This window comes from Lasioglossum baleicum, chromosome 6 (genome assembly GCF_051020765.1).
Source record: "Lasioglossum baleicum chromosome 6, iyLasBale1, whole genome shotgun sequence".
In the NCBI taxonomy this organism is placed as follows: domain Eukaryota; kingdom Metazoa; phylum Arthropoda; class Insecta; order Hymenoptera; family Halictidae; genus Lasioglossum; species Lasioglossum baleicum.
Window position 1 is genome coordinate 4,976,221 of NC_134934.1, and position 27,363 is coordinate 5,003,583.

Consider the following 27,363-nt stretch of genomic DNA (forward strand, 5'->3'; position numbering starts at 1 on the left):
CGGTGATTCTTGAATCGTCTGTTTATTCACGCGCAACAAGAATAGACTTGGAGTAGCTGTGTCAGTAATTGTTTGCGTACACACACATACACACACTCGCACACAGGGAGTACACATCGCTTAAACGTATACGAACGAAGCGAGTGTATACATTTTTATACGCGCATCGACGCGACCTTATGCATTATGCTTATGAGGTGTATGCGTTGCTGGGTGTGCACGCATATGTACATTTATGCGCGCGCGTCTTACTATACATGTGACAACCACGCGTTTGCTAATTGTAACATATACTTTTATTTATATTATTTATATTTATATATATATATATTTTTGTATGTATATATAAAGTATCTAATATATATACATACACACATATATGTGTGTATATATATCAGATATTACATGCGGTATAATGTAATATACATTATATATAAAATTTTACACGAATCGAATTGAATAGAATAGAATACGCATTCTTAGCCGTGTTGTTCTTGTTTCGTTTCTACCTGCGCGTGTTAAACAGAAGCAACGATTGTGCCGAACCGTTCTTGCATCGTAAACCATAGGACAGCCGATATGAAGACATGTGGATAGCGAGACGATTATGAGTCGACTGCGGATGTTTATGCATTTTCCAATTTTTCTAGACAAATTTTAAGAAAGTGGAATAAAATGAAATCCTATTTTTAATGGTAACAGCATTTGCGGATCGAGAACAAATAAAAATTGTACGAAGTCTATAGAGTTTTATATTCTAGCTTTTTTTGAAAATTTTCATAAGCCGTAAATGCATAAAGATCCGCAGTCTAATTATGGGATTGTACCTATATCGAGACAATACATAAAAAACGAAAACTGACTTTTCGTTTGCGCACCTGTGTGTGTGCGCGCGCGCGATTAATTGTGAACGAGTTTCAATGGGCTTACGCGAACAGATTGAAAATGTTGTTGCGGCGCAAGAGAAACGAAATAAATTCATGTCTCGGCAAAGATTTCGGAACGATAGCGAAGTCGGAATAGCTTCAATACTGATCTTGGAATGGTTCGTTGTTCCCTCGAATGGGAATGCGTCGCAGCATTAAATAATATTCGATAATGTCGAAGGAATTTCATTAGCGTGTAATCGCTAATAAGTCCTATGCGAGAGTAAAAATCAGAGATCATCTATTGGAGCGTAATTATACACGGAAACGTGGGCATCCCGGTTGGTTTCTTATAGTTTCCTATTTGATAAGCATTGTGGAAGAACGTTGACGTACACATAAGTTTTCTGACCGCTTTACGATCGTCTTCCTCCGAATTCGAGAACGCGAACAAATAAATAAATACTATGTGTCTACTACATATGGATAACTCCCGCCCGCCACTCAACAGCGTCGTAAAGCTTTTCATTCGCGTTTCATTCTTTCGAAAACTTTCGACGGTGGCCTGGGAGTATTCGCAGCACTGCCATACCAATCATAACAACAATAAGTATGCTATAAACTAACGAGACAATAGCAATAATAAGTTAATAATAGTTGTAATAATAATAATAATAGTAATAGTAATAATGGCGATAATGACGACGACGAAGACGGTGATGATGATGATAACGACAACAGTAATGATAATGATAATGGTAATGGTAATAGTAATAGTGGCGATAGCAATGATGGTAGTAGAAATGTTAGCGATATCGACGAATAAAACAACAGTGGTAACGATCCTTGTTGTAATTAAATTCCTGGCAATGATGACGAAAATATTGTTAGAAAGACGGAGAGTGAAGTGGTACACAGTAGCAATAGCTGCAATAAGATCGGTAGCATCGGCAGTAGTAGGAATCGCGACATTTTTTTTTGTTGTTGATCCTGTTGTTAATACCCGACATCATCGTCGACGAGAGTGGTCGATGTATACAAAAATAAAAAGCGTTTGCCACTGGAACAACTTTACAACTGAATTATTGCGCGGGTATTACTTCTGTGCTCGGGGCTTTCCTTGTTTTGTGTTTCGTTCGTTGTTCGTGTAGGTATTATTTCTATGGTACGACCGAGCGAGATTTTCCAACGAAATTTCGACAAATGGGTAAAAACTCTATCTATTCGTCTATCTATCTATCCACTTATTGAAGGCATACACTGTATAAGTAACCGCGTACTCGATAGTTGATTTCTGCTAAAAAATAATATTATAATATATAAGAAAATAAAAAATAATAATCGTCGCTAGAACGACAATGCTCAACATAAATAATTAATAATTATCAACTGGATAAAAATATGGCGCGATACGTGAGCGCAAATATTCTGTCGACTAGATTCGTATGGATTAATCGCTCGCGCGCGCACACATGCACAATTCGCTCATACCGCTTCGTTTGTCTACGTCGGTGTACTTTTCGTATCATTTCGTAAAATTTCGTATCTTTTCGTAAGAACGAACACGACGAAATCGGTGGCGACGACGCATTAAATTTCTCGAGATTCCCGAAGTTTCTAGTCATTCAGTTTTTCACTTTGACCATATAAATGAACTTGTTTTCAAGTTTGCCAGTAAGCTCGCCTGTAAAATTTCGCGGCCATTCGAATACCATATTAAGCATTGTTCTACAATTTTATGGATGCGTCGACGGCTCCGGCTTTGTCGCGTTCGACTTCGACTTGTTCGCAAAATAAAAGAGGAGGTATGGCTGTTGTGTCGCATGCTACTTATTCTCGACATGATCAGCAGTGTTTTCCATCTCTCGAAAATCACGAACGATTCAATGTAAACGAATATCAGGATTTGTAGCGTACTGCAGTGTATCGTGGTGCATCGGAGAATCGCAATCTGTTGATTGGTTGTGGTCTGTTGTCGGTTCGGGCGGTCCTCCTTGTGTTTTTGGTCGATCCGACGAGAATCGTTCATCGCGAATCTCGGAAACGAGAACGAATTGCTCGCGGTGAGTCGCCTGTTTTGGTGATCCTTTCCTCTTTATTTCTTGCGTCCTAGGTAATCTGCCATCTCCTCGAATTTTTCCTTCTCGTCCTCGAGCAGCAACGCTTGAATACAGCTTGTAAAGTATTGTGTACCGAAGCAACTTTGCCTAGAAAAATAAAGAAGGCGCGCGATACGCCACGCAGCGAATTAAAAACATGCATTTCTATTCTCAGCTGTGTCGACGTTCGATCGAGTCGATCTTACCGATAAATCAATTAGGATCCGTTCGTTTTGTTACTCTTCTGTATGGATGTAATATACATATGTAAATATAATATATAGACTGCGGATCTTTATGCAAAATAAAAATTGTCTGCATCGATTGCAAGAAATAGAAACTAAATTGAACGTCATTTCTCTCCTTAATGATTTTAATAGAGAAGAAATCGTATATTGATATCTTTAATTTAAAAAATTTTCCAACAACTTATTTCATCTGCTTAATTTCGCTATAAATGCATACAGATCCACAGTCTAATAATATATGTACCTCGTAGCTGTTCGATTGCTGTTAGAAACTTTTTTAGGAAGTATTTTCCTGAGCAAAAGAAACAAACGAATCCGAGTAGGTAATTCAAAAGAACCGGGTTCGACTACTACCGAGTACTGTTATCATCGAAAAAGGACGGCACACCGAAAAATATGTACATATGTACATGTATTATTAGTTAGTATTCAGGTATCGTGTAAAAATGCAAAAATTGTCTTGGTCTCCGATAAAATCCTGTAAAAATATTCGATCGCTGCAAAAACATGTTACAACGCTTTGATGTCCTGCATCCGTTGGCCCTCTGAAAAATGGTAGCTCAAAACTCAGCTTCGTGTTTCATCGTAGAGTCGCGATATCAAAATATTATCCGAAAAAATAAGTGACGTAGGATTACCAACGAGAGCGGGAAACACACACATTCCAAAAAGTTCTACCGTGTTATACGCGAGATTACGAGATCGTGGAATTGAAACTGTAGCGACTCTTACAATGATTCTTTTGCAACATTATTTTCATTACCTATTTTTCCGAACTGAACGAACAATTACCTAAACGCATGCACAGCACGAGCGAATTTCACTTGTCATCGATGATCGTCGAGTGGCTGTTGTTTGTACGTTCTTGTAAGGATGTGAAGACTCGTTTATGCGAGTCGAGAATACGTAGAACCCGACTATATGTGTTAGTAAGTTAATTGGACATGCGAATGCGAAGAAATTCAGAAATTCACAGGTGAAGAGTTGGAGGAATGGAGAAATACAGAAGTACAGAAACGCAGAAATGTATGAGCGATTAGAGTTTATCGACGACGAGCAACCAAAAGATTAAGTATACAGATCGGAAAAGAAAAGAACCAGGATAGCGGAAAGCTCAAGGTACGCAAAGGCAGCTAAACTTTGGAGAAACAAACAAAGTGTTAGTTCAAAGGAAGAGATCAATTAAAAAAAAGAAAAGATGGCAGACTAGTAAACGAATAAATGGGGAACAACGAAAATGAGAAACGCGCAGAAAGAAATCATAAACATAAAATAAAAAGCTACCTAAACCCCAGGTTCCGCTCCATGAAGTTGCTTGATCCACGTTTGGATTTTCTCCACTTCATCCTGCAGCAATAGCACGTCTAAGCATCCTTTGAAGTAATCTGACGTGAAGCAGTTTTTCCTGAAAAAATGTTAAAATACGATCGATAAGATCACACTGATAAGATAAAGTATACCATGGACCCGATAGATCTGCTCGTTGGAACTAAAAGAAGAAAACGACGAAATCATTGAAAATTTATTGGAGCGGGTGATTTCAGTTTTCGTTAGATTTGCAATTGACACGTACCGAACGAACACGCGTTTCAGAGTACATACTGGGCGTTTGCCTTTGCACTCGGAGCTAACTCGAAAATTAAACATTTCTTCCGACCTAGAATCATCTCATTCTGTATGATCTTTTTTTCATTTTATGGATATGAAATTGATATAATACCTCCTAAAATACTTCAGCGTTTGGTAATTAATTAGATACCAACTTATTTAACACGTTGCGTGCCGAGCCGTTTTTGCTCATTCAGGCCATTTGCTTTGTTCTGTACTGCATTTTTTATAATACCTCATTCTTTTGGTAGGAATATATTCTACAGTCTTAAACTTGTTATAAAATATATTTTTTAGCTCATTAAATTAATATGTATTAATAGATTAATATTAATAAACACTATTTTGGATAATGGTACAGCAATTATTAGGGGTGCCTCCTGAGTCACCACCCGAGTGCTACGGGTTAATTAATACTTCGTCATTTCGGCAACGCCAGAAACGTTCGAGAAAAACCGAAACAACTAAAAAATAGTTGCTGTCGACGCTGTTCGATCGTACGTTCAGTGTCGGGACATTTTGCCACTTCGAATGGATCGAGGTCGCTCGATTTTGAGTGTTTTATCCTCGTTATAACTCCCGAAAATGTACAGGAATATATTCGTGTAATAGATACGTGCATACATACATACATAATGTATATGTATATGTACAGGGAAAAAGTACATATGTATGTATAGGAAAGAACGGCAACGGGCGATTACCTGCATAGCTGATGTAACTGCGGTTCACGAAACAAGTTGTAGCAATCCTCGCAAATACGGTCCAACCGGGCGAAGATGCTTTTGTCGTATATACCCTTGCATTGAATGTCGATGAAGGATCGTTTACCCAAAGGATGCCCGTTCAAGATTCCAGCGTCCGTTAAACCGATGCACGACGTAACGAGGAGTAACGTCATGGACCAAGCCAGAACAGAGACGAGTCTCGGGCAAGGTACCGGTAGCGGTATCGTGAACGACGAAGACGGCGGCGGCGAGGATAACGCCGACGACGACGACGACGACGATGTCAAGATCGACGACTCTTTCGATAGCAGAGCTAAGCTCGAACAGGATGTTTGCTGCACATCCCAGACAAACGGTGACAATTTCGACGTTGACCACGTCGATGATGTCGGCAAAGCGATAGATGACGTCGGGCCGGTAGTGGATGCGATTGATCTTGGCGTTGGTGTTAAGGCCGACGTCGACGTCGACGTCGACGTCGACGCTGGTGACAGTAGCACGCTCGTCGCAGATGGCCGAGACGGTGAGACACGCGGCAAGGATTGCAACGAAGGAGACGACGATGGCGATCGAAGCCTCTGTTGTCGATGCATAGTCTACAAAAACACAAAGAAAATCCCTGTACCAAAAACATTATAATGCATGTACATATACATATTACGCAATCGTCGATAGATAACGAACAATTCGAGCGAACCAAGACGCTCGACGGAATTTCGAGGAAGATCGCGGAGAATCGGATGGACGTTTTCAACGTGTTAAAACTGGAAGACGAATCCTGAATTCTGCATGATTTGTACTCGGATATTTTTCTCCTCTCTTTGATAAATGAGAGGAGAAGCCACTCCTCCGATTACAGTTCACGCGGTTATATCTACGAGAAAGAATGCCAGAAATGACAATAACAACAACAATGACGGCGACGACGACGACGAGGAGGAGGAAGACGAGGTAACGATCACGTTTAAAAATTCAGAAAAGAAAGTCAAAGTACGCCGATGACGTTTCGACGGCGACGTTGTTACCGTCGATACCGTTCGAACTGAGAACGCAAGAGGATCTTGCGTATCCGAAGCAATGCGAAAGGTAAAAGTAAAGATGTAAAGCACTCCTAACCAGTTCCGCGGCAGTCGCTGTGAATGGACCACACGCAAGTAGGCCCCACCTGTAAACGTCCTGAACCGACAGCTTCATTAAGCGGAGCTGAATCGCGGAGCGGTGCGGCACGGCAGGACGCGGGTACAGTAGAGCGCAGCACGCCACAGGCCACAGAATAACGCAGTATAGCATAACATAACACGACGTGGCACGACACTGCACAACACAGCACAACACCGAGACAGCATTGCACAGTACGGTACAGCGTGGTACAGCACGACACGACACGGCACCACACGACATAGGCTTACGATAGCGCTACACAGCTCCGCGCAGTACAGCACAATACAACACAACACAGCGCAGCGCTATATTCCACAGTATTGCACTGCGCTTGCATTGTATCGTACTACAAATGACAGCATAACACCGCTAGACACCAAGGGGTCTTCTTATGCGTGTCGATGCGGGGCAATGCGAGATTCTCGAACACACCACGACTTTCCATTCTTCGTTTTTTCTTCGTCTGATCGGCGGCACCTGCACACGCCGAGGAGAGCGTTTCGCCCAGTTCTCTTTTTTCGGAACATAATCACCGCTCCCGGGTGGGATCTTATTTTTAGCCACGACCGATTCTCGGAACTCTCGTACCGCTCCACTCTATATCGGACCCTCACCTGGTAATTGCCCGCAGGCCGATAATTTTCCTCTAAAGTCGTTCGTCGGTGTTGATCGTTAAAGATTGCCTACGGATTTCCAGACACGATCACGCTCATCGTTAATCAACATCTTTCGTGTCTCGCCTCTCGTCTCTTATCTATTGTCTTCACCATGTGCAACAATTAAAATTCGAAACCGTACACAAGGTTCTTCATGCTCTTGTAGGAACTGGTGAGAAAAAAAATAGAAACCGGACGAACTGTTTGGAGTTCGTAACAGAAATATTCGGGGAGAGAAAATGAAGCGTGAAGGGTAAACAGTAGAAGACTAAGGGTAAAGAGCGGAATAGTAGCGAGTGGCGAACGGCGAGTCGAGAGTCGAGAGTCGAGAATAAAGAGCGAACCCCGAGTGTTCTTAAACGAAGAAAAAGTCAATGGAGACCGGTTGCTCAACAGGTGAGGTCTTTCCTCGACCAAGCTACGCACAGGTGTGCAATCTGCAAATCCTCTTCAGCAAAAAACCATACGCTCTTCGGCACCGTTTCACGGTTGTGTCTCCCGATGCATCGAACGCGCCGCCAAACCTTTATACGCGCGTGCACGTGTGTGTCCACATTCTACATACATATACGAGAAACACATAGAAGTCGCTACCTACTATTTCTCCTTAACGCGATCATCGGGTTCTCAAATAGCGCACGATCGAAACAAATTCCCTCAAGGATTAATTTTGTTTCATTTCATCTCCGCGTTATTTTTAACGAGACCAGCTATAATTCAGTGACGTTCTCGCAACTCCACTTCGGTTATTCGAGATGAATGTTGGACGAAAAAAAGTGATCGAATGTGAACTTGGTGGAAACGAAGCAGAAATAATAAGTAAGCGTAGAAAGAAAAGGGGAATGAAACGAAGAAGAAGTTGGAGGAGCATGGAGAGGAGGAGATGATGGAGGAGGGGCGAGGAGGAGGAAGAAGAGACAGAAAACAAGTGTAGGGAGGAGTCGAGTCACGTTGAACCGAATCGAGGCCGGTCGCCGCGCCGCGCCGCACCGCACCGCACCGCATCGCGCCGGGGGATAAGGAGGAAGGAGCCACGAGGGCGAAACGATCTATATCGTTAGATACATCGTTGGCTCTCCTCACCAGGTGGTCCTCTTCCCGTGCCGGATGACTCAATCGTGAGGAGGAGTTGCTCGACGGGCTTGGAAGAGGCATCGCTACATCGCTAGGACCGCGTGCACTTTGCGTCTCTGCTCTCTACGTTTCCCCACGCTTATCCGTGTTCGACTACACGCGCGCGAGTACACACGCGACTCTCCGCAAACTTTTCAACCTCCTCGATTCTTCCGCGATAGAAGGCTATGATTACGATATTCTAGCAACTCTGCGAACGCTGCGTGTGCACATTCGCACACCGATTGCGTAAAGCGACTGTTCGATCTTGTTAAATACGATTTTCTTTACATCGACGTCGAGAGATGCCGAAGAGAAAACGAGAGGAAGAGCGGTCGCTTCGAAATACCGATGAAAATGAGAGCGGAGTGACGAGAGAAACAAAAATGGATGGTGAATTGAAAAAAAATGAAGAAGCGTTACAACGCAAGAGTCGAACACGGTGAAAGCGCGAAAGTTGTCTTCGACGAATATATTATATATATATAATAGCAACGATGCTAATGTAATCGATAAAATATAAAAATCAGTCAGAAAATAGTACTTTAAAGAGAAATCGTAGTTGTTGATCGTCGGCACTGTGCATCGAACAAAATCTGGTGAGAAAGAATGTTATTGAAAAGCGAACGGTTAAACGATGAAAGGGTATGCCATAGTCGAACAAGGTTCGAGAACTTTCTGGTAGGCTCACTGGTACGTAGCTAGAGGTACTTTGAAAGTGCCGCGAAAGTGCTGGTTATCTGGTCATGATCGAAGATCAAAGTGGTGGGATAAGAACAGGTGGGAAAGAGACGATAGAAAATGAGAGAGCGAGGGTTGTCGACGAGACGGGACGGAGCGGGGCGGGGCGGGGCGGGAAGGGACGGGACAGAGAGCGAGAACAAGGGCGAGAACGAGAGCGAGAGCGAGACGAGTGCGAGTACGAGAGAGAAAGAGAAGGAGGGAGCGGGGCGAGGAGCATGACGCGGAGAAGCCGAACAACTCGAGGAGAAGGAGAGATAGGCGGGTTGAACGGACGGCGGAGGATCGAGGCGTCCGGCGTCCTCGATCGCGGGATCTTGGAGCAAAACTAACGATCTCCCGCTCGCTTGTAAGATCAACACGATGATAATTTAATACACGAGATCACCACCCAGGTGTGCTCTGACGTGTACAGATGCTGTGTGTAACCTCGACGAGAAGGGAACGGCTGAGTCGACAGAAGCGGGAGTCTGTATGCGATTCCAAACGCGAACTCGAGCTCTTCTCCTTCTCCTTCTCATTTTCATTCTCATTCTCATTCTCATCCTCCTCCACCACCTCCTCCTCCTTCTCTTTCAACGCCACCACCACCATCACTACCATCACCACCACAATCTCCTCCACCTTCTTTTCTCTGTATACCCCCCCCCCCCGCCGTTCGTCCGTCTGTCCATCCATCCATCTATCCTCCCACCCGCTATCTTCCTTCTCTTTTGCACCAAGAAAAAAGCGGCACTTTCAGATGTTTTCAATCCTTTTCGTATCATAGAAGCGAACGATCTTAACGCGTTCAAATTTCTTGTTCGTTCTTATTGGGCAGAATTGATGCTGTGAAACTACATACCCACCAAAATTCGACCGTGACGTTTTCGATCGAGATAAGACTACGATCCGATACCGTACACCGTACACCGATCCGTATTAGCGAATCCAAACGCGAAACGAGAACCAGCACGAACACGAACACTGAACACAAGGATAAGAACGAGGATAAGGATGAGAGGGTACTTGTACTCGCATTATACATACACGTACTTGTACGTTTCTGGCGTCATTCGCGTTCGTGGAAACAAGCCGATTCGACGAATAAACCAGCGACATGAAAAAAAAAACTGAAATGCGTTCAACGCGATTCCTCGGTACTCGAACCATACATAAATAGAAGATCCAATGACGTCAATCGTTCGCGTTAATTACATAAGAACAGTTCTATTAACCTACGCCGCAGGCGAACGTCAATTTAACATTAATCGATTCCAACAAACGCGTTAGGGCTTCTCGTGCGGTCGGCCGAAGTCACTAAAATTTTACTTATTTCTTCGCCGGTACGCGGGATGTTTAGCCGTGAATTTTGGAGACGTGATTTTTCAACGATCGAGATGACTCGAATCGGCGAGAGGGGCGAGTCGTGCAAAACCACCGATACGATTCGATCGAATGCAGGAAAGGTGTACCGGTTAACGTAACGTAATTGGCATTGCGGTTACGAACATGGAACGACCAACGCGGTTGGTCGACAGTAAGTTTAGCGACGATCGACCCTGAGCTGTTTACAACAATAGAATTTCACGAACCAAGAAGTAAATCGAAAGATACACCTCGTCGTGGGAACCGCGCGGTAACAGTGCTGATGACGATGACAAATCGACACGACACGACACGATTGTATTTTCCTCCGTGCTGCTGTTACGATGTCTGCACTACACCGGTGTTGCTTTTATTATAACCATTGCCCGTTATTTCTGCACGTCATACGTTCCCCGGAATTCGTGGAATAGAGGAGTTTCACGATTCAAAGCGGACAATTAAGAAGAAAAAAAACAATCGAGTTAACCGATCTCTGCAAGGTTTGTGAAACGAACAAGATTTCTCCCGACGAGTTTGTATACAAGGCAAGCCGAACGAGCCGCAAGACACGTCGACATGAAACTTCGTATGCAATGCACGTAGTCGACGCACGGGTATTTGCAAAGGAATGTTCAACAGGTGTGTCGTTTCGATTGAGCTTTATACGCGCGAACACGCCTTTCCTTTCGTCCTCCTTTCTTCGTTCGTTCGTTTGTCCGTTCGTTCTCTCTCACTTTTTTTCTCTCTCTCTCTTGCTCTCCCTCTTTTGAATAGCATCTTTTTCCGCGCAACGCTCATTCTCTTTTTTCCGGTCGATTACGGTGCAAATACGTACGCTACAGCGCAACAAGTATCGGTTTACCGACGAATCATTAGAATATTAAAAGAAGAAAGCTCGATATATTTGGAACTCGAACCTCGTGCATTCGGTTGGCTTTATCCTTTTCCCCCTTTCCCTTTTTCCTATCGGTTTTTGCGACGGAGCTCGAGCAACGGCACGCGCGATCGAGAGGCTAGAAGGAACGATACCGTATATTCGGATATTCGGATCGAGCGGAAAGATGGCAGAGTCGACGGATCGAAATCGCCGACAACAACGTATAAGAATACGCGCGAGCGTCGACACAGAGACTGCTGTTTCTGCAGACCTTGCCGTGGTGGTGGCATGTCTCTCTTCTCTTCTCGGTATGCCTGGAATGGTTCTCCAACTTGGAGGTTAAGAGGAAGCTGCGAGGGGAGAATCACACGATTTATTTACGCGATCCGGCTGGTCAGGCTGCCAGACTCGAGAGAAGTGCAACACCGTACACGCTATCTCGCATATGTAGGACAAAGCCTGCTCTGTGATGCCCACTTCTAACGCGGTTCTGGGCATCGTTTCGATCTTACTCTCTAGCGATAATCTCGAATGCAGCATCGTGCACGCGATGCTTGCGCTATCAGTTTCATCCTTGACGTTGCACGGTAATCAGAATGATCGAAACGGCCATTGTAACGGCTACTTTTTAATCACTGTGTGCCATGTCGGAAATCTCAAAGGACCATGTCGAACAACGACGTCGTAAATGCAAATAAAGATATATATCGAGGTAATAACAAGAGCAACAAGAACAGGAACAGGAACAGCAGACACAAACGCAGAACCAGAAATAAGAGTAGCAGAAGTAGTTACTACTGCCAACATCGTCGCGATTGGACATTAGCGACGAGCACTGTTGGTGGGGCAAAAGCAGCGTTCCGGCAGACAGCTTGGCGTCCTATGGTTCGCATTACGACAAGCTGCTGCCGCTGCAGTTGCCTTTCTCCATCTTTCGATTCTCCCGTTTCGCTTCACAGCGTTCTGCACTGCACCTATACTTTACTTTATTTTCCATCGGCTCGGGAATCTACCGATCTATCTTTCTTTCCCCTTTCTCTACATCTTCAAATTTAAACGATACTTTCGACAGCTACTTTCGGTGTAAACAAACGAACGAACGAATAAATTACTGCACGAAGCAAAGATGACGACACTCTGTGAAGTGTCATCGGTCATCCGTGAAACAGATGTCTTTACCCTTTGTTCGACCAAGGTGGAGCACCTTGCGCTATCTTGAAAAAGAGGACCCAGCGATCTATGTAAGACGATTACAAAGATAACGATTATCGATTACGATAACAAATAATTTTGATCACGGTTGTGATCTGACTTGGGCAGTTAAATACCGCCAAAGATAGATTTACATTCGATTTTCGAAAATGGAAACTCGTTGAGGATATTTGGCGAGGCGTGCGTTCGTTTATCGAGAAAATCTTTGCGAAAGATAGAGAGAGAGAGAGAGAGAGAGGGAGATAGAAAGAGAGAACGTAAAAGCTTCCGAATGGAGCGCGGGTGGTGGGGGCCGAAACTCGGCAACTAATTGCGAGATAAGGAAAACGGGTGTGCAGCAGGTAAGCGTGCACGTACCAAAGTACGCACGCGCGCGCACGCTCGCTGAGCGAGTTTCTCAAGAGGCGTGTCGCTGCGAGCTACAGGTGGCAGCTGCTAGTTCCTCCTACTCATTCGCCGCATCTTCTTCCGTTGCCGTTTCTTGTCTTTACGAATCGCTTCTTCGCTTTCTTTCATTTTCTCTATCCCTATTCTATTCTCGTTTTATCCCCATTCTACCTTCATTCCATCCCCATTCTAACTCCATTCTAGCCCCAGACTATAGGCAACAACATACCCATAGTATTCTTTTGGTTCAGCGGTCCGCGTTCGCGATACTTTTGAATAATATCTAATAAATATTACGATTTCATCGTGTGTCGATCATTTCTGCATTGTCAGTTTGATTTTCGCTTGTGCTCCGTTGGATAGAAAATAATGTGTATGCGATCGACTATGAAAAACAGAAAGATTCAATATTCGATACGTCGATCTTCGAAAGAGCAGCTCGTAAAGATTTCCTCTTTCCATTTTGATTCTCGTGCACCTCTTTGTAGGATGATGTTTCGGGCATGAGTCAACTCGTGTTTGGACCTCGGTCGTCGCGGCCCTGAGTAAAAGATTCTCTGAATGAACTCTAAAGATAGAGATCTCCTGTATCCTTTTATTCTCTTTCTTCCTTTCTCTTTCTGGTTTATTTCTTGTACAACTGTCCCTTTCTTTATCTCTCTCTTCTCAGTTCTTCCGTCTCTCGGTTGCTCTCGTCAACCTTCTGGACGGCGCGGCGGACGGCCGATGGTCAAATTCAAGCGTAACTACGTTCGATCTCGCCTCGAGTTGTCACCAATATCCTTGTCACGATGGCATACACGTTTACCGATGTAACCGATTTAACCGATGCAACCGCTGCATCTGCGCGCACGAGACAGGCTCTCAGAGACGCGAAATTAGACATGACATTCGTCGAGAATTTTCAGTAAAGGAAGAAACGCGAATCAGAAGGAATCGCAGCGGCAATGCTCGGAACAATGCAACAAGAATCTCGAGAAAATTTGAGCCGTTCGATCATTCGGTCGTTCGCTCGCTTCGAGTCAAAGTTGCTCGACATTTTGGCAGGTCTCGTAAATCGTAAAAAGTGAGTAATCGAACGAACAAGTCGATATTCGAACTGCCGAGAGTCGAGAACTATCGATCGATCGATATTACAAATACTGAAACGATGGAATAACAATAAACTTACATTTAATGCTCCTCTTGTCTCGTCTCTTCACGGTTTTCTGTACACCGCCTCTTTCGAACCGTCCTCAACGGCTTCGATTTCTTTCTTTTCTTTCTTCTCTCACCTTCTGTCTACGCTCGAAATAAGTACGCGGCACGTTTCACATGTCTTCCCTCGGTCCACGATCGCTCGAACGTTCTTTTCGCGGAAACTTCCTCGGCAGCAGCAGTTTTACGCTCGTTTCTCTGAATTTCTTCCTCCTTTTCTCCTTTCCTTTCTATCGGTGCTCTCCCTTGGTTCCTGGCTGCTGGCACCCTACCGCGCGGTCGCCCTCCCCGCCCTCCTTCCCTCCCGCCCTTCCTCCCTCCCTGCCTTCCTTCCTTCCTTCTCTTCTACCCCTTTCTCTCTCTCTCTCGATCCCTCTCGTTCGTTCGTTCGTTCGTTCTTTCTCCCCTCGTCAGTGCTTCCTCCGTGTCGCTTCTTTGGTTTTGCCGCCGTGGTTTTCCCTCCAACTTGCTAATAGATATCGAGCCGACGAAAGATTTGTTTGCAACTCGACGGAGTCTTACCTCTTACGTCTTACACGTCTTACGTCGATCGACTCCCTTTACACCGAACCTCGGCAAAAACGTTCGACGGTCGATGATGTCACGAACAAGTATTCACAATTTCTCGCGGAACACGGTATATGCCGTTGATATCGTTTCGTAGACGTCTCAAGCGGCGAACATTTTTCGATAGCCTCGCGTTCTCATCGAGTACACGCACGGTTTCGCATCTGTCCCCTGTTTCGCAGGAGTAGCTCAAACGTCGCGGAAGGAAACACGCGAGACAAGTACCACCGCGGAACTGTGGTATCGCGATCTCGAGAAAGCCGCGCGCGCGCGGCAGAATGCCCGCCCGCCTCCTCGACCACCCACCCCCTTACAGTTCCAACACCGTCGGGAGATCGTCGAGACCGTTGCGTCGCGTCGTCTCGCGTCGCGTCCCGTCCCGTCCCGGCCCGTCCCATCGCGTCCCTATCCCTGTCCCTGTGCCCTCGGGATCCAACTATACCAAACAAGATATATCGAAGGGCAACGGTTCTCCGCGTACAAGTAGCCTGTGCGCGACAATTCAACAACCGATCCAATCGGCCTTTAAATCGACGCCAAACATTTCTTTCTTTACAGTCTTCTCTCTTCTCTCTCTCTCTCTTCTCTCTACGCTCTCCGCAAATTTTTTCGCATCGGCACAGCTCTTAATCTGCTGTTAGTTCGTCTACGAATTTCTCGTCTTCATCGTTTGTTTCATTCGGCTCTTCCAAAAGCTGTTCGTTCTCCACAACATTCCCCGCATCGGTTCAGCTGCTAATCTGCTGTTACAACGTCTACGAATTTCTCGTCTTCATCGTTTGTTTCATTCGGCTCTTTCAAAAGCTGTGCGTACCCCATCGGTTTGCGCGTATGCGACAAGCACGAGTATGCACCAGCCAGTGCCGGTGCATCTACACCGAGACAAACATCTTATCTTCCATCAAACTTTCATAATCTCTTCTTACATAGCTCGGCCGCTCTCTCTTTCGCAGGCTCTATTCATCCTTCCCCACTTTTTCCAAGAACGCGTTTCTACTCGCGCTCGCCAGTATAGTTGCAAATAGATGCGGCACTCGCGAGCGTTCGGATTCGCGTTAACTATATCGCATAGTCCGTATTCGCTCGTAATATGGCCGAGTCGGTGGCCAATCAGAATCCCGCGTTCTTGTAAACTCCCCCAGCGTTTTCCGCCACCTCCGCCATTGCCACCTCCACGTTCGCTGCACTTTCGTTCCTTCGACATCCGTCTCGGACATTTAACACCGCCACCTCCTTATTCTAACCCGATTTACTATCGTTCGAGTATTCCTCCACCTATCTTTGTCCTTTTTCGTAACCGTACTCGTACTCCTACTCCGACTCCTACTCCAACTTCTATATTCCTATCCTTATTTTTATGTCGTTCCTCTTGAGCGATTTATACCGATAGTATAATCGCTGTGTTTAAGAAATACATACCTCGCGACCAATTACCCTCAAATTATTGATTTTCCAACTTTTCCCAAATACTGGCGAGCTCAACGCCAAAACCAGTTCACGGAACACCAAGCTGTTCTAATTGTAACAAGTGTCCCGCGGCAGTACGCGTAAACTCGCATCACAATTGCATCAACCAGCGGCGCAGCTGCGTCGATTGCGACATTGAACCTCTCACTCGAACTTGGTTCAAAACTATCTTTCCTTTCCATTCGTTTTCTTTTGTTTCCTTTCTTTCTTTTTCTTGGTAAAATACTTTTAAACTACAGAGCGATTGGATTACAACTCATTTTGTACGTTGAGCAGATTCGGTGAACAAACAAAAAGAAAATCTAGGAAAATCCACAATGACGCACCAATGTTTTTCCAGCGAATGGCGTTCTTTTTGTTTTTCGTTTTTCTTTTTATCTACCAATGATTCGCTACACTAAGAAGAATAGAAACATTCAAGTATTTCGCGGTACAAGTCGAATAGGTGAACACTAAGCTTACCGAGCTCTAAAACTGGCTGACATGTGTTGCCTCGTAAAAATGACATCATAGAATTTATATAGATTCTCTATGATTTCTATCGTAATATGTGCTTGGCTATAAAAATGTGTATAATAATTTCCAGTGGAAGATTAGTGTTAAAACTCCGCCAATGGAACTGTTTCAAACACGAGAAATCGATCGAATTAATCGTTCAATGACCGCTCGATCTTCATGCTTCGATGCTTTTGTATTTTCCATTCTATAGCGAAGGCGAAGAAACCAACCGACAAACATTTCGAAAGACATTCGTTATTGGAAAAATGAAAAAAAGCTATCGGTAATGTCGATCCATCGGATTGGATCGGGTGGGATCGGATTGAATGGGATCGGAATGAATCGGTTCAGGTTGCATTAGATCGAGTGAAGCGTATTATACATACATATATAATATTATAGAATATCGATCGAGTGGTTAAGCGAGTTAGATAGGGCTTGGTACGTTTCTGGCGTTTTTCCACGGAAAGTAGAAGTCGGTCGGTTTGTTGGTTGGGTTGGGCTGGGTTAGATTCCCGCGTGCATTCACTCTCGAAACTCACGTAGCGAATCGCAAAGTTGACACGACTTCTCGTAACGCGACGACGGTCGTTGTCCCCCATGGTGGATCGTATGCGCCGACGGCAGCTTCATCTCCTTCGACGAACACCGTGTCGGAACCAAGTCAATACCACCGATTTCGATGGTGTTCCGAATCTCAAGATAACGTCATCTTCGTAAAGTTCATCGAGATACAGTAGTAGCATATGGTTAATAGTAAGAACGTCACTTTTCTGTCGCGATACGATTTACGATACACTTGGCACACCGACAGCTTTGTTTCTATAATATTGTACTACAGTATGCGCAACTCGATCCCGTTGCCAGCTTCGTTTAGTTTCGTCTAGCCCCCGTCTGCTCGCGCATAGAAATTACTCTTCCGTCGAAACTCTATTCTTTTCGTCGCTTATCCTATCTCTTCTAACTTCTATCGTTTTGCACACAACCATTGTATATTTCTCTACCGAATTTTGCCAGCATTTCGATTGCATAACAGCAAACTTTGATACGATCCCGGGCTGTCAACAGCGAACAGAGCTGATAGGTTTAATGTCTGTATCCGTGCCAGTCACTGCATACGCTCCAACTAATTTTCTCACGCGCTCAAGCTGAACATCGGTTGGTCGGATATCCTCCTACCAGCAGAATCGTCGAATTTCTCGAATACATGTAGTATTGCCCTCCGCTGTCTTCTCTCTTCCCTTCCCTTTCCTTCTCTTAGTTTTCTCTCGCGTGAGCTTCTTTAACAACGTTCGTCCTCTTTGTCGACTTGTTTTAGAATTTCTTTTCAAGATTGCCCTCTACGGTCAGCATCGATGTCTCACTCTGTACAGATCTTACAGTGGTATATCGTATGGATATTTCACGAGCGAATACAGTTTTGCACACGCGTCCAACGGTTTCACTCTTCTTTGACTGTTCTCGATTTGATCGGATGGCCAAACACTAGTACCCGTCCTTGGTATCGAACATGGTCTACCACATTGTCCGTCGTTTTCGTAGAACGAGTCAAAGAACACGGTCCAATTCAAGGACGTAAGGCAGGAAGGAAGAGAAAGGGAGAAAGATAGACAGAGGTAGGAAAGAAATGAAGATAAAAGAAAGATACGAAACCACAAGTCGGTTATGATAAGAATGAAGTACTCGAGCAAGAGTAAAGTAGCGGATTGTAGCGGAAACACACGACAACACTCGTTTCAATTTGTTTGGACAGACGTAGCAAAGCATCGACAACAGAGTAGACAATCGCGACGAATACTGACTCGAACTGGTCAGTGTAGGGCTGTAAAGCACGCACACGGTTCGCCATCCTTTTCTGTTACGGTCGAGCCCCTCCGTAGGTACGACTGCCACTTAACGCGAATGGACGGTTAAAAGACCCTCCTGTACGAGTCAAGCGGCCACTCGAAACGACTACGATCAGCCTAGGTTCCTCTTGCGCGCAACCGTTCATTGCTACACCCTCCCCCCTACCCGATACCTACATCTCTCCCACCCTCCCTCATCACCCTTTCCGATGTACCGATGTACCGATGTACCGATGTACCGATATACCGATGCAACGATATGCACCTCCGCACGCGCGTGTTTTCTCGTGCATTAAATCATATGCCCGTTGAGTAACAACCGAAAGCACGTCTTACCTTCTATTTATGTATCTATTCGTTTTGACCAATGATCCGATTCGACAGGGACAAGTCACGACTTTCAAAAGAACGAAGGATGAATTTTTAATTCACGATTTCTGACCGACCACCGACTGAAGAGTACGAAGAGGAGGAGAAGGAGGAGGCGAATAAGGAAGAGGAAGCGAGGCACCACACGAAGGAGGTTTAATAAGAGAAAAGAGAAAATGTCCTTTTCCGACGAACGTATCACAGTAGTATGCTATAAATAACTCGGCAACTTCTCTGAAAGCGGAAAGTAGTTCGCCTTCGAGTTCCGTAGTAAATTCCCAGAATAGCTTTCTGGATCGGCGTTCGGTCGGTCGGTCGGTCGGACAGTCGGTTGGTCAGTGAATCGATGGATCATTGGATCGGTAAGCGCGTGGATTGTTTTCTTCACCCGTGATTATCTTGCGAGAAGCTTTAGCAACGACGCATTCAATTCAAATTTTTCAATCTTCGACGGTGCCGTCCTCGTTCGTGCTTTCGCAAGAAGCGGTAGCAACAGCAACAGAAACACTTCTCGCGGATGGAAGAGACGCGGCCGACTGCCTAGTATCGTGTCCCAATGCTTTTATCTCGTATCCGTCCTATCTATCTTTTCGTTTCCCGATAGTTTCCCTTTTCTCTTAATCGCGTAATCTTTTCGGCTCCCTCCATTGAGCATGTGTACGCGTATTCAACCGACACTCGATAGAATTACGCGCCGCCCTCGTGATTATCATTGTTAACGGCGCGACCTTCGTCATTGGGTCAAGATCGAAAATACGATCCATGTTCTTCTGCTTTGCGGAAAACGGAAGACACGAGCGGTCGATCGTACCCTTCCAATGATATTTTTGCACGACCGTGCAATTCGAAGCAACGTTTGGAGAAATCGAATCGTTATACCTTTTACTCGACCGATGTTTGTATCGTACACTACATACACGCGAGTACGCGTATGCAAACTTGTTGATTCGCTTCTGCTCGACGACCGTAGTCGGCAACTTGTTTATGCGTCGACGCGGTTACTTTCAATTTACTTAGAACGCGGTCATAAACATTCGTACGGTCGAATTCACTCTAGCCGGAGAAGAACTTGGAACGCGGTGGAACCGAGAAGGAAACTCTCAACAAACGACGGAACATTTGATTGATTTGAAGAATGAATATTTGTAAGATGCGAGCGAGACGTTTCGATGCTCGTGATCGATTTGAGAATTTGAGCGTGCCACGTGCACGTAGACACGCTGCGCTGGTAGACCGACAAGCTCTCTCCCTCTTTCCTTGTCCCCCTCTTGCGTGAGAGTGGTTCGCACGGGTGGCTGTGGATGCAAATGCGAAAGAGCAAGTCCCAAGAGGAACATTTCAAATGGATACTAATCCAGAGCAGAACGAGAAGCTTCGCTGTGGGAGAGAGGTTTTGGCAAAAGCGGAACGTCGAAATCGGAATGAATCTACGCGTTTCCCCGCCCCAGTTGATTCGGTATCCCCGCGCTTGATTCTCTAGTCACGCACGCGACACGCGACACGCGACACTCGACCCTCGGACGCACGACACTCGACACTCGACACACTCGACACTCGACACTGAACACCGAGGACGAATCCGGACCTCAAAGACAATGATGGGCGACGGCGATTCTACGGTGAAAATCTTTTCGAAACGAACAAACTTTCAGGCTAATCGAGATCAGAGAATCTACGAGAGATCCTAGAAGGCTATCGGGTATTTCGTAAAGCATACCTTGATATTATTCTCTTCCTTGAATGGCAGCAACGATACCACGAACAGAATCCTTCTGATCCAGGCGTCGCGGCGTTCCGCGTCTAATATACACGTCTCGGCGGGTGTTCCGTGCGCGCGTCCTTCTCTTTCAGGGAGAACCCCTTTCTGCACTACCCCTTCGAGTTGCCCAGAGAATCGCCGTGTTATCGCTGCCCCCCGGTTTCTCTCTGTCTCTCTTCCCTGCTTCGAGTCGCCTTTACCTTTCTCGCACGGTGCCATCAGCTTCCCACCTAATTGCGAACGCACAGAAATAGAGCTGGCAATCTTCTTCTTTGCGGATAACTACTGACTGACGTACCGTTCACCGTCAACTTTTTCTCCCCTTTCCCTGTCACTTATTCCTTCCTTTCTCCCTCTTTCTTTTCTTTCCTTACTCTTCTTCTTCCCGTCTCCTTTTTCTTCATCCTCATCTTTTATTCCTGTTTACCCTTTCGTTTCCACCTTGATTTTGATTCCGCTTCGATTCGCTCCTCTTTCCAATTTTCCAATTTTCGATCCTTTCATTCGTTTCGCCGCAATATAGGCGATCGTGCGAGGTATAATATCGCATTGAGAACCGAAGACCGAGGGGAGCAATAGAAATGTGGGCGTCAAATGAAAAAGAAAGTATGGTTGATGAACGATAATTTTAAGATACACGTGTAATACAGAAAATTTCCCTTGAATACACGTGTCGTCGGATTTTCTTCAAATTAGAGGAGCGGTTGTGAGGTCGAATAACGCCGCTGTATGCACATAAATGATCTACGTCACACCGTCGTCGTGTGCAAGCGATGAGAGGATCGACGAAAAAGAAAAAAGATCTGAAGAAAAGAGTTCAGAGTACTTTTTATCGTGCTTCTTCGTTTTGCGTTTTCGATACTCGTTCGTATAATCTCTTGAAATTTCCGACACAGTTCGGTACAGTGTTAAATATTCTGAATCTGGTGCCCACCGTGGTCGTTCGTTTGATTATATTCATTCTTTTTCAGGTACTTTCAGGATATCTAACGGATCGGTACTTGCGCTCGCGATGAATGCGCCAGGCAGCGTCTTCATATCGTATCCGGGTACGATGACGGACGCAACAGTTCCCTCGCAGGGCTATTCGGGTATTTCGATTGCAAACCATTGGGTACTTGCTCACGGTTCCATATTGTCGGACAAAGCGCAACGGTCTCGTAAACTTCTCGACTTTGTCAACGCATCGAATCCTGGAGAGGTAATATTGCTCGAACCGCACGTGCACGGAAAACTTTTCGACGACGTAACATTTCTGATACACCATAATCCTGGCTCGTCGATAGAGTCAGGAAAACCGCTAGCTATTTGGAAATGTCCGCTTTTAAGCGATACCATGGAGAGCTTGTTGAGAAATTGGAATTTTCAAAACAACCAAAGATTCGATCGCATTTTCTTACCGGTCTTGTTACTAATCGCATGCGACACAGTGAACACAACCGAAAGGGCGGCTAATCAACAATTGGAATCCGAGTTAACGGGACGCGGACAAAACGGAGAGATTAGACTGGAATCACTGGGAAATGGAGGAAAAGTCCGAGATATTTTAATCGAGCTAGCTAAGCAATCTGCAACAGGAAGACCAGCGAAAGGATCCACAGTTGAAATCTTCTCGACGCCTTTCGGTAATCCATTTTTTTCCGATACAATGGCTCGTGGAATCGTCGGTAATTTATTAGGAACCAAAGAGTGCCTGATGGTGATAGACGCGGCTGTTTTCCCAGGATGCCAAGGTGCTCCTGTATACTTGGCCGATAATCGGTAAGCACATCCGAGTCTTCTGTCTCTTATTTACCCTTCCCTTTTACATTATACAGTACTATTATAGAGTAATATTCTACTGCGTGAAAATAAGTCGGAAATATGAAATTCATTTTTTTCATCCGACGCCTTGTATTCGAGGAAATCGAGTTTGAAAATTCGGCGAACACGCGGGCTATTGAATGAGAATCGTCTGACGTGTCTGATCACAACCCACTGATTCTACTTCTTACAAATACTAGACTCGCAAACTTGACGAATCATCAAAATCGATCTTCTCGACTTATTTTTTCGTGTAGAATCACCCCCTCCACAGCTGTACAATATAACATAATATACATAATATAATAGTACCACCTATGCCACACACGTATAATGCGATACAGCTGTAGGTTAATCTTTTTGTTCGTTTTTCTGACGATTATTCAACCGTATTCCAATCAAGTGCTCGTAAAACTGTCTGCGGTATGGTGATCGCATCGTCGTGTTGGTTGCACGGAGAACGGATAGACTACACGTTCGCGATAAATTTGCTACCGTCGCTGAACCAAGTCCTTCAAACTCGGGTCAGACGAAACGAATCTCTCTGTTTGACCTCTCTTATTCTTCCTTTCACTCAACGAAGGGACCGTAACGACAAAATCGGTACGTAAACGCTCTTCCGCGTTACTTTACTTTTTTCACTCGTCGATCATGAACGATCGGGTGACACGTAACGATATGGTTACGATTACAATTACGGTTACGGTTACGGTTACGATTACGGTTACGGTTCGGGTTATGGTTACGGTTACAGTTACGGTTACGGTACGACACGCACGGAACGGTCGCCAATATTTTGTTTCTTAAAATAATCGATTGTTTTCCTTCTGTCCGTTAGGTATCCTCGAACGAAGCGTCGCGATTGTGCGGTGCGGACCGAATTGGGGTACTGGCATTTTAGTGGACGCTCAAACGGGAACATTTATCACGTGCGCGCATGTTGTCGCAGCAGTATGCATTTATTCCACTTTCCACTTGTTTTTCTTAGCATATTTTCGCGTGTAATATACAGATATCGCCTGTTTTCAGAAAAACAAGTGTTTGAATTGGTTTCTCTACCCCTAGGACGGGGAAGTTGTGTAGCAACAAGTTTCTTTCTTGTTTTTTCCTGCGTTTTCAGGCACCGGAAAGGAAGATTGAACTGGTATCGTATATCGCATCGCGAGCCGATAAATCCGAATGGACAGCTCGAGCGAAGTTGATCTACAAAACACCGGGCAATAAACCCTATGATATCGCTGTGTTGAAGATAGATCTCAAGTGCACGGAGACTTCGATGAAAGCGATCAAACTAGCGGACAGACCGGCCGTGAATGGTGAGAGAGAAAGAGAGAACGCAAGAAGATTAGAGAAAGAAAAGAAGAGGGACACGCGGCAACAATCTCATTCTCGTCGCTGTTCATCCGCGTTGGTTCCTCTCGTTTCTTTCACTTATTTTTAATGATGGAGCAGGTTAAGACGATCGACCCGAACAAGACATTTTCGTGACACAATGGAAAAAAACGAGTCACTCGGCCTATCGTGATAATCATTCGAATTAACGGTTATCCGTTCGGTTCTATAGAAAGACAGGACCTCCTGATCCTCTTTTGTAACGCACCTACACTGCTGGAGGTTATTCCGGTTGGTTAACGGTAACGACAATAAGAATTAAGAGCATAGGGAGATCAACGCGCGCGAGGCGACTCCGAGGCGCCAAGCGTTGCAAGGGACAGCACTGACCTTCTTTCGTCGACAGTAGGAAAAATAACTATGTCTAAATTGGGCCAATTGATCGTCGGGGGTGGAATCGACGTTTCGTCAGCGTTGAATACCGCGAACGGATGACACGACCTCCATCATCCCCTACAGCCATCCTTCCTCTCTCTCTCTCTCTCTCCCTCTCCCCCTCTCATCTTTCAGACCCTTCCCAGCTCGCGCTTCTTCGCTCGTCTTTCGGACTATTTTCAATAGAGTCCCTAATCAGCTCCTATTGTACACGACTATAAATTAGAAAGGTGAATGCTATCCGAATCAACGGGATTCTATTGCACGCTTCGAACAAGCAAACAGATGCTTGTCGGGAATAGAACGTCGAAAACCATAGATTCGATCTCCTTTCTACGGTCTAAAATACCCAAACGAATTTCACTTTTCCACGCTTCTCCTCTCTTTCTTCGCTTACCCCTACTATTATAGTATCATGCTCATATGTGCTATTACGTATACACGCACGTACTTTACGTCTGCACATGTATCGCGTTTATTTTCGTACACTTTACTATAATATTTACCTACAGTCTATAGAAATCAGAAGAAATTCTTTGTCACAGGGGAGCCAATATTTTCAATAGGATTTCCATTTTGTTTGGCGGGTAGGGCCACTATCAGCAACGGAATTATATCGAAATTATCGGAGTGCATGCTGCAAACGAATTGCTGTGCCCAAAGCGGAGTCAGTGGAGGACCTATTGTTCGACCATCCAGTCTCGAAATGCTGGGAATGATTGTTTGTAATACCGTTTCCACGAATGATGCGACTACATATCCTCGACTATGCATGGCCATACCAACCAGTGTTTTCAAAGAACCTTTGGACAATTACTTACGAACCGCTGGTACAATCTTATCGTCGCTATCGATCCTATCGTTATACGTTAAACCGTCTCTAGTTGATCATTCGCATCATACAAACTCAAAGTGACACAAACTGAATTTCTTGGCCAATAATTATTTCTTTTTCAGATCCAAAAATGTTGGAGAATCTAACGCAACACGACCAAATTATCGAAGGTACATGGAACCTTCGATCTCCGCTTCTTCGCTCGAATATATGATACATCATTGTAAAACAAATTTCTGTACGTTCAAAAACAAAACTGTACCTCTATTGAATGGTCCGATCATATTTCCCAGAACTGTTACTACATCCGCATTCTTGTTTCTTTTTTACACGCAAAGGGGTAGATGTATCACCAGCTATTCTCTACAAATGCAATACACTTTATTTTTTATTCTATCATGTACAAAAGAAAAACAAAACAAAATGGGAAACAAACATCTTAATTCGTTATCCGAACAACGATTTCAAGAATCCTGTCCTGTCCATTGTCGTATCATTCTCTTTTCTACTTCTGATTTCAGCATCTGTGTCTCTTTGTTTTATTGTAGGTGGTATAAACGTGCTATTTTCGCCTTGTTGCTGCTTCCGCCGCAGCTTTTTGCTTCTGTCAACATTCTGAGAGAAGAAGTTAGCTTCTCGTTTGGCCTGTGCAATCTCAGTTCGTAATCTTTGTTTTCGTACTGCTCGTTCATAAGCCAAACGTTCACTCAAGTGAATCCATTTGAACCTAATAAACAAAATGTGCTGGAATGCTTTGTGTCGCCAAACCAAATGTATTTCATGTATTTCATTACCTTGGCAGATATTTTATATTCCAAATGACGTCATAAAATTTACTCTTTTTTCTAGTGGAGATTTGCTTATTATTCAACACCGACGCAACGTACTTGGCAACACTTTTTCTTTTAAATTCGACCCAACCTTCGGTGAAAGATTTTGCACAAACTTTCTTACGCTTCTTTGCTTTACTCTTTTGTTCTAACTCTGTAATGAAAAAGTTACATTCTTTGTATTCCAGGTACACAATTTATGCTCTGTAACAACTAAAAATATCTATTAAGAGACAATAATAAATCAATATAGAACAAATGTAGGATTTTTTACGAACTCAAATGCGTTTTAGAGTATCACGTTTGATACAAATGACTAACCGTTCTCTGCTAATTGTAAGTATACCCTTCCAATTTCACCATACACCGAAAGCAATTCTCGAAGTTTTGTGATATTCATGTACTTTGGTATGCTAGATAAATATACGATCCCTCTTTTCGGAATTTTTGGCTTTGTTGCATTTTCACTTTCTGTAACTACTACGTCTTCAAGGTTTTCCATTTGTGCTCAACTTGTATCAGCTATTTTTCTTATTCTTTTCAAAACATTTTCCGTCCGTTTTGCCTTCGAAATAGTACTCGTGTCGGAAATCATAAATCCTAACCATGCTTTCGCTCTGCTATACATATACTTTGTAAGATATATAAATTGTAGCAGGTATGTTCGATTTCGGTTTGATTTTTCAGAAAATCGATTTTCTCGCCGAAAATATCGATCTTTCGAATCGATTCTCCAGACCTCGATCTTCTGGGAAAATCGAACATCCCTAGTAAATACCCAGACAACTGCCAGACAACTGCAGACAACCAAAAATCCAAATTTGGACGACCTCCTGCCGGCACATATGCCGTGCTACGTGCCTGTGCCGGCCGTAGAACCAGGTATTTGGACAATGGGCAGAACGAAGGCACAATACCGGCCGCTGGACCCTGAATCTGCCTTTCTTTCAGAGGGCAGCACGGTCTCACTGATGTGGCGAATGCCGAATGGCAGCACCGTCGCACTGATGTGGCTGGCGCATAGACATATAAATAATAATATACACTATTATTATTATATTATTTATTATTATATTATTATTATGTCTATGGGCTGGCGAATGTCGTTTTACAGGGCAGCACCGCCGGTGAGGCGTGTAGGCAGGTGAGATGGGTGAGGGTCAGTGAGGGTAGCTCGCACTAATGTGGGAGATATCGGCGAAGTAAACATTTATTGTACCAAATATACAGCACTCGTCCTTTTTACTGACAATTCGAAATACCGATTTTTGAACAGCATTCACCACATTAGTACGACCGTGCTGCCCTCTTAAACAAAGGCAGATTCAGGGTCCAGCGGCCGGCATTGTGCATTCGTTCTGCCCATGTCCAAATACCTGGT

General features: G+C 44.5%; 3 protein-coding genes across 14 annotated transcripts; 1 reads left to right on the top strand and 2 right to left on the bottom strand.

The window, feature by feature from the left end:
* Positions 1 to 6: 6 nt before the first annotated feature.
* Itp (ion transport peptide) lies at positions 7 to 20,966 on the bottom strand. Of its 8 annotated transcripts, none has more exons than XM_076426639.1 (4): positions 20,706 to 20,966; positions 5,526 to 6,145; positions 4,498 to 4,618; positions 7 to 3,073 (listed from the first exon to the last, which is right to left on the bottom strand). In XM_076426639.1, the coding sequence occupies exons 1-3, from the start codon at positions 20,964 to 20,966 to the stop codon at positions 4,498 to 4,500; spliced, it is 1,002 nt and encodes a 333-aa protein (XP_076282754.1). In that variant the 3' UTR covers positions 7 to 3,073. The 8 variants fall into 8 exon arrangements, with proteins under 8 accessions (XP_076282754.1, XP_076282758.1, XP_076282761.1 ...); XM_076426643.1 differs by lacking the exon at positions 20,706 to 20,966 and adding an exon at positions 17,315 to 17,457; XM_076426646.1 differs by lacking the exon at positions 20,706 to 20,966 and adding an exon at positions 14,763 to 14,901.
* On the top strand, positions 11,072 to 25,587 carry LOC143210108 (peroxisomal leader peptide-processing protease-like). Of its 5 annotated transcripts, none has more exons than XM_076426636.1 (7): positions 11,072 to 11,206; positions 21,719 to 22,508; positions 22,954 to 23,153; positions 23,389 to 23,501; positions 23,671 to 23,866; positions 24,863 to 25,147; positions 25,275 to 25,587. In XM_076426636.1, exons 1-7 carry the CDS (start codon positions 11,161 to 11,163, stop codon positions 25,364 to 25,366), a joined length of 1,722 nt encoding a protein of 573 aa, XP_076282751.1. In that variant the 5' UTR covers positions 11,072 to 11,160; the 3' UTR covers positions 25,367 to 25,587. The 5 variants fall into 5 exon arrangements, 4 of the variants coding, with proteins under 4 accessions (XP_076282751.1, XP_076282752.1, XP_076282750.1 ...); XM_076426637.1 differs by lacking the exon at positions 11,072 to 11,206 and adding an exon at positions 19,211 to 19,350; XR_013009187.1 differs by lacking the exon at positions 11,072 to 11,206 and adding an exon at positions 21,472 to 21,611 and having other exon boundaries at positions 24,909 to 25,147.
* LOC143210110 (activator of basal transcription 1) lies at positions 22,512 to 26,834 on the bottom strand. Its single transcript, XM_076426647.1, has 4 exons — positions 26,304 to 26,834; positions 25,947 to 26,136; positions 25,589 to 25,879; positions 22,512 to 25,515 (listed from the first exon to the last, which is right to left on the bottom strand). The coding sequence occupies exons 1-3, from the start codon at positions 26,482 to 26,484 to the stop codon at positions 25,600 to 25,602; spliced, it is 651 nt and encodes a 216-aa protein (XP_076282762.1). The 5' UTR covers positions 26,485 to 26,834; the 3' UTR covers positions 22,512 to 25,515; positions 25,589 to 25,599.
* Between the last annotated feature and the right edge of the window lie 529 nt (positions 26,835 to 27,363).

Excerpts from the sequence above, each read along its gene's own strand:
- Itp (XM_076426639.1), bottom strand. The coding sequence starts at position 20,966 with ATGGCACCGTGCGAGAAAGGTAAAGGCGACTCGAAGCAGGGAAGAGAG. Across the intron at positions 6,146-20,705 it reads AGGAAGAGAATAATATCAAG|ACTATGCATCGACAACAGAG; the intron begins GTATGCTTTACG and ends GTGTTTTTGTAG. Across the intron at positions 4,619-5,525 it reads CAGTTACATCAGCTATGCAG|GAAAAACTGCTTCACGTCAG; the intron begins GTAATCGCCCGT and ends ACATTTTTTCAG.
- LOC143210108 (XM_076426635.1), top strand. The coding sequence starts at position 21,521 with ATGAGAGGATCGACGAAAAAGAAAAAAGATCTGAAGAAAAGAGTTCAG. Across the intron at positions 21,612-21,718 it reads GTTTTGCGTTTTCGATACTC|GTACTTTCAGGATATCTAAC; the intron begins GTTCGTATAATC and ends ATTCTTTTTCAG. Across the intron at positions 22,509-22,953 it reads GTATACTTGGCCGATAATCG|TGCTCGTAAAACTGTCTGCG; the intron begins GTAAGCACATCC and ends ATTCCAATCAAG.
- LOC143210110 (XM_076426647.1), bottom strand. The coding sequence starts at position 26,484 with ATGGAAAACCTTGAAGACGTAGTAGTTACAGAAAGTGAAAATGCAACA. Across the intron at positions 26,137-26,303 it reads CTTACAATTAGCAGAGAACG|AGTTAGAACAAAAGAGTAAA; the intron begins GTTAGTCATTTG and ends TTTTCATTACAG. Across the intron at positions 25,880-25,946 it reads AATATAAAATATCTGCCAAG|GTTCAAATGGATTCACTTGA; the intron begins GTAATGAAATAC and ends TTTGTTTATTAG.